We start from the raw sequence: 6800 nt of genomic DNA, 5'->3' as shown, positions 1-6800 counted from the left end.
TGCAGAAAGCTGAGTGTCATCTGCATAACTCTGAAGTAAAACGTTAGCAATCACTTTATCTATATAATGCCTAACCTGACCGCAGTCAAACAAGGCTCTTTACATTAAAACTCACAACATTAAAAAAGCAATTAGATTGGATTCGCCTTGAATGATCGTAATTTTGTTCTGATAGTTTGTATATTTTGGTTGAAGGCTGTAATTCTTACTGCTTTTCAGTTCAACAGTGAGTAAAACATTTGTCCGTTTTTTATTCCAGGGTGTCAGAGGTGACAGAACAGAAGTGAACGGGCGTCTTTAGTTTATCCTACGTAAAAATCATAATCTCTTCTGGTCAACTGCATTCTTTAACCTATCTAAGACATTAGTCCATGGATTAAAGACAAAAGAAACTCTGTCCATTGGGACTTACTTGCTTTTGCCCTGTTGTTGTTGGAACTTGCAGTAATCATGAACATTGAACACATTTAGAAAAGCAGCCCAATATAAGCATTAAGTAGGGGTGTATGATTCATTTAACAGCAATTCAATTCATATCATAATCTGTGGTTTCCAATACAACTCAGTCAATATTGGTTCTTTTTGAACAATCTGGTTTCACTGATCTAAAATCAGGACATCTTCAGCCAAAACTTTAACCACTGTGACTCAGATAAATACATTATATCAGCAAAAGTATTGGCTCATATCTTGACTCACATATAAACTGAAGTGTTGTCCCATTCCTAACCCATAGAGTTCAATATGATGTGGATCCACCTTTTGCAGCTATTAGAGCTTTAACTCTTCTGAGAAGGCTGTCCACAAGGTAGACCAGTGTTTTTATGGGAATTTGTGACCTTTCTTCCAAAAGTGGTGAGGTCACACACTGATGTTGGTGGAGAAGGCCTGGCTCTCAGTCTCCCCTCTAATTCATCCCAAAGGTGTTCTATGGGGTTCGGGTCAGGACTCTATGGAGGCCAGTCCAGTTCATCCACACCAGACTCTGTCCTCCATGTCTGAATGGACCTTGCTTTGTGTACTGACACAGTCATGCTGGAAGAGGAAGGGCCCGTTCCAAACTGTTCCCACAAGGTTGGGACCATGGAATAGTCTAAAATGTTTTGGTATCTATCGATTCATTGATCTTCCCACTGCTACACCTGGCTGTTGGTTTTTACACTCCAGTGTTCAGTGTGGATCATTGAACCACAGAGGCCCCTCCCCCCCTGAGACCCTCTGTGTCACACAGCAGTGACTCACAGCCATGTGTGTTTCGGTGTGTTAACAGCTGCAGACAGCAGTCACCACTGCTGAAGGAAAACCACAAACGGAGAACCTGACCTGGGGACTAACCCATGGGAATCTTTCCATGCGGGAGGGGTCCACCCCCCATTGAACTGCCTGACACACTAAATATGTTCACTTCCTGTTTTGATGAATGTCGGACGAGGTTGAATATGTGGCTCCAAAGAGATATATCGCTGCTGGGTCGGATCTATCTGACAAAGATGGAGGGTTTGTCTAGATGTATTTATCCCTCTTACTCTAATGCCATCCCAAACAAAATGATCAAATCCATCAACCAAATGACGTTTAATTTTATTTGGAGAAACAAGCCTCATTACATGAAAAAAAACTATATGGTCAAAGAATTTAAGGATGGGGGTCTCAAAGTTATTGATTTTGACTGTCTTAACGGAACCCTGAAAATAAACTGGTTGAAATCGTGGATCAAACACAACCAATCCTTCTGGTTTTGTATCCCAAATTATTTATTTAACAAATTAGGCGGGTTAAAGTTGGTGCTTATTAGTGATTTTGACATTAATAAGCTCCCTATAGCATTATCAGAGTTCCACAAACAAATTCTACTATACTGGAAAATCTTGTATGTGCATAATTTCTCGCCACACTCAAATATCATTTGGAACAACAGATACATCCTCCACAGAAACAAATCTTTGTTTTGTGCTGAATGGTTTGACAGAGGAGTCTGGTCGGTGTCTGATCTGATGGATACGGAGGGAAATTTATTAGATTATGAGCAATTTTGTTTAAAACATAACTTTAATCCTCCTATTTCAGAATTTTTGAAAGTACGCAATTCTCTTCCTCGACAATTTGTATTTCTAACAAGGAACACAATGACACATTTAAAGATAAAACCACAGTTAGCCACATTGTCAATTGAAGGATGCCCTCTAATGGACAGAAAATGTAATAACTCATTTATCAGAAATTGGTTCATTGAAAGGTTTTTTCCTGGTCGACAGAACAAAAATAATATACTGCAGAAATTTGAACAAAATGTTGTTACTAAATTAAGAACCGATTTCATGAAACTTCCTATTCCCCCAAAAGTTAAAGAAACACACTTCAAGATTATGAATGATATCTATCCTTCCAAAGAACTACTTAGATTACGTTTCAACATTGATGACAACAGCTGTTCCTTCTGCCAAACTGCTGTTGAAGACATCGACCACATATTTTTCCTGTGTGATGTTGTACAAGTGTTTTGGTTGGATGTTTACAAATGGTTAAGACATAAATTTCCATTCATCATGGACTTCTTTTCCAAAGAAGTCATAATCTTTGGCCTGTCAATACACAACAATGTAAATAATGTATGTATCAATACTGTGTTATGTTTAGCCAAGTTTTTTATACACAAAAATAGGTTACAGAAATGCCACCCCAGCTTTAGCTTCTTTAATAATGAGGTCAATTTATACTTAAAATCCATAAAGTTAATCGACTCACCTAAAGCCATAACAATTTATGACACCCTGAGTGATATTCCTGATGTCTAAGACAGTTTATTTATATTTTGTATCCCCCTGCTTTTTGCAACACTATCCAACTCTGAAATTGTTGTTCTCTTATGTTATACTTTTCCCTGATTTCTCTATGATTATGAATATACATAGGTTTATGTTTGCATACTGATAAGAATTTTTTCTTCTTTTTGCTTCCTTTCCAATTATAGTATTCTCTTTTGTATTCGCCATATTTTGTAATTTTTATGTAAATGTTCTGGTATTGTTTTGTATTGTGTTCTATAAAAAAAAAAAAAAAAAAAAAAAAAAAAAAAAAAAAAAAGTTCACTTCCTGTCTGTTCAGGCCCCCCTTCTCGCCTGAAACCGGGAGGCGGACCTGCATTTTTTCACATTTACACTTCCTATCTCAAAACGACTCTGGCTCGTTCTCCCTGCCTCCGGGAGGGGGCGCTGCCGGCCTGCTGTAACCCTCAGGTGGAGGATCTCGAACCCGTGTCTACAGTAGGGTGGTAACGCGCTTCTGTAGGGGCCGTGACCACGGCGGGACCGCGCAGTGCGCCCGGCTTGTGGAGCTGCAGTTCGGGTGGGACATGGGCGGGTTCGGAACGGAGGGGGGGCATCAGCAGAATAGTTTCTCTATTGGCGCCCATGACTGTGAATCACTTTTTCCACCCCGCGCGCACACAGTCCTCGTGCGCTGACACTTTCCTGCCCCTCCCTGCAGAAAGTTTGTTCACGCTCCTGGGGAACTGAAACCGAACCGAACTTCCTTTGGACAGCATGGCACTGCGCTGTTTGCTCTGCGGGCGTCCACGTAAGCAGTAAGACGGTCGCCGCGCCCCGCGATCCTCTGGGGTTTGGACCCGCGGGCTCGCATGGAGCTCCAGGTGTCTGTGTGGCTGCTGTTCGGCGGCCTGCTGCCGTGCGCGCTGCTGGCAGGTAGGAAACTTTCTGGTAACTTGTAGGGACAGGGCAGATGTTTTGAGGGGGGGGGGGTCCAACTCCAACTCCTGCCTACCGGTGTGGGGTGAGTGTCGTCATCACGAGCTGTGGTTGAGCCCCGACTGACCTGGTCTGGTCTGGGTTGGGCTCCCGACCTGAGAGGCTGATGATGCGCCCCCATCCCAGTCACAATCATCACAAGGGAGAGACTGCTGCACGGGGACCGGGACCACAGAGGGGTTCAGCAGACTCTAGACCCGCCTGTTGTGGCTCTGATGTTCAGTAGAAGAACACGTCCGTAACCTTCCCCTACTGTCTGTAACCTAAAGTACTGAGGTGATTTCCTGCTCGCCACCTGGTGTCACGCGACCGCCCTCCTTGACCCCTTGTCTTAGATGTTCAGGTCAGACCTTCCTTTGGCATCCAGGTAATACTATTCATAAACAAAGGCACAGAGGTGCATTCAGGGACACGATTTGGGACAGAGGTATGCGGTGGTACGTTCAAGGACATGCCAATAGGTCCCCTCAAACGTCTGACGTCAGCTTTTTGGTGTTTTTGTTGTGAGTCAGAGGAAGGGAACTGAGAACATGTTTGCAACTCTTCAGAGGATGTGTTTGGTTTCCTGTAGGACCGGGCCGGGCTTACCTGATGCCCCTGGCTGAGGGGGGGGGGCTCCTTCCCACTGAGGGGCAGGGGTGAAACCCGCTGAACTGTGGGACACTCCTCAGAAGACCTAACACGAGTGCTAAGGATGCAGAATCGAACATGTAAACAGTTATTTTCATTTACATAACAGCATAACATAACAGCCAATTAAAGTCCCCCCCCCATGACAATGTTTTTAAATAAAAACATTCCCAGTAAATGGTGTTTACTTGTAAAGTGGTTTTCTACCTTCCTAAAGGCCCAAAGCGCTTTACAGTCACAAACCCATTCATCCATTCACACACTGATGGTGCCTCTGCTGCCGAACACTGGCACCAACCTTCCATCAGAGACAAGGTGGGGTTCAGCGTTTGGCCCAAAGACACTTCGAAACATGGGCGGGCAAAACGGGAATCGAACCTGGCGTGGCTGTTGGTGCTGAGCTCCGCCCTTTTATTTTTTCCAAATATGTGGCGCCGGTGCTGAAGGTTTTTCTTGGCCGCACTGACCCAGAGGATGGCCTTAGATTAGGATTACGGGTTACGCTTAAACTGCGTTCTCACTGAACGCTATTCGCGCGGCGGAGGCGGCCAGTTTTTATGTTGGGTCAACAGAACAGATAAGATATGAGCTCCAACAATGCAATTTGAGCGACAGGTGCGATTTTAGCAGCGAGGTGCAATTTGGTACCTGTCTGAAACATCTGAACCAAATTACAAAGGCGGGTACACCCGGGATGGACAGTCTGTCACAGGGTTCATCGAGCTGGAGCGATGTGCAACGCACATTGTGACATCACAACGGTTCATTGATTCACACCGAGCGTCTTTTTGACAGTTTGATAGCCAGTGATTTAAAAGGAGAAATACTCAGAAATGAACTGTTTTGTTATTACATTTGTTCTCTTTCATAAGACAAATGCCACACGTACATGTCCAAAACTCCAAAAACAGGAATTTTATAAGAGGGGGGCTTTAAAACCTGTGTAAATGCCACTGTAGCATTGACAAAGAACCACGTCAGCATTGACTGGAAAACCTTTCAGATGTAAATAAGAGAAAGTTAAGCCATGTAAGCCTTAAAAGTGATTTAAAAGACATGATAAAAGCATTTAGCAGTTACACAAAAGGACATCTGGTTCAGTTCCTCATTCTTCCATTGTTTTGTAATGGGATTGATCAATCCATCCCTGTGTAGGCACCAAAACTGTTCGGCCGGCAATAAGTGTTCGGGGGCCAGCGACTAATGATGACGTCACCGTATTTGATTGGCTGTACGTTGGTCCTATGATGTGTCAGATAGTGATTGGTCCGGACAAATTACTGTACTACCATAGAAGAAGATATTTTGAGTGCAGTTGTAAACAATAGGGGTGTGTATTGGCAAGAGTCTGGCGATACGATACGTATCCCGATATTTTACCGAAACATGTTTTCTTTCTGTTTTTTTAAATATGACTTTGAAAAAACTCAACCTGAATTTGAATGTCTTCCACTGTAATAAAATGTTCAAATTCGGTTTAATGATCACAATGTTAAGCACTGCATTTGTATCTCATATACAAGTTGCGTTTACCAAAGCAAATTCAAGGTGCTTTTATTTTGGTAAGTTAAAATATAGAAAGGGGACAGTCAACATTGTCTGATTTAAAATATATATATTTTTTTTTAAGTGTAAGAAAAAACAAAGAATGAATGAGCCTTAACCAATAAGTTTCTATTGGGGAAATAAAATGCTGTTTATTTTCAGCATTAATGTAGCTTCTCTAGTGCTTTTAAACAGTTCAGGAGCCTGAATGGTGCTTTAAAAATAAAGGGTGGGGGACACACACTGATTATTTCCAGAAACAATAAAGTGTGATGATGAAGCAGCATGACAGAACGGAGGAAAGTTACTTTGATGTGACAAAAAAGGGTCTTTGTTTACATATCTGCTCTGTTGCACCTTTGCAGACACGCTTCTCACACACGGAAGTAAACTGGTAAAGCTGATCACCACAGTCAGCCTTTTTCAGAGCGTTGTACACATCCCTCTGATCCATCAGGTCCCTAAACTAGAATCCATTGCTTTGAGGTTCTGCAGAACTTTAGCCCGCTTTGCTAGCATGTCAGCAGATGCTAAGCGCATTAGCCTATTAGCTGCTGCCGTGCTTCATTGTCTATCTTATTCATCTGAGCCGCTAAAAAGCACAGCAATCCACATTTTCATATCTTACTGGCAGCAACATGGCTCAGAGTTTCTGTTTGGTATCCATTCAAGTAAAAACTAAATAGTTCATGTCTCATGACAACAGAATAAGCTGAGCTGCTCAAAGAGGCTCCGTGTTCTCTGCTGCCAACTAGCGGTCGGTTGGTGAAGTGGACAACAAGAGTCAGACACTGAAGGACGCTCAGAAATAATTGAATAAATATCGATCTGGCAGCATTTTGAATCGATACAAGTATTGCC

General features: G+C 42.7%; 1 protein-coding gene across 2 annotated transcripts in view; it reads left to right on the top strand.

Annotated features, from left to right (window-relative positions):
* Positions 1 to 3320: 3320 nt before the first annotated feature.
* piezo1 (piezo type mechanosensitive ion channel component 1 (Er blood group)) overlaps positions 3321 to 6800 on the top strand; it is a 49306-nt gene continuing 45826 nt past the window's right edge. The window contains exons 1-2 of one of the 2 annotated variants that reach the window (XM_078931660.1): positions 3321 to 3345; positions 3487 to 3701. In XM_078931660.1, the coding sequence (XP_078787786.1) occupies positions 3638 to 3701 (64 nt within the window). In that variant the 5' untranslated portion in view covers positions 3321 to 3345; positions 3487 to 3637. Of the gene's footprint in view, positions 3346 to 3411; positions 3702 to 6800 lie in introns of those variants that run through there. The other variant, XM_023963351.2, reaches the window with a different exon arrangement.

Source organism: Oryzias latipes, chromosome 15 (assembly GCF_053564925.1).
Source record: "Oryzias latipes strain Hd-rR chromosome 15, Olatipes_Hd-rR_3.1".
Classification (NCBI taxonomy): domain Eukaryota; kingdom Metazoa; phylum Chordata; class Actinopteri; order Beloniformes; family Adrianichthyidae; genus Oryzias; species Oryzias latipes.
Note: the sequence above shows the minus strand (reverse complement) of the source record. Positions and strands in the feature narration are given on the sequence as shown.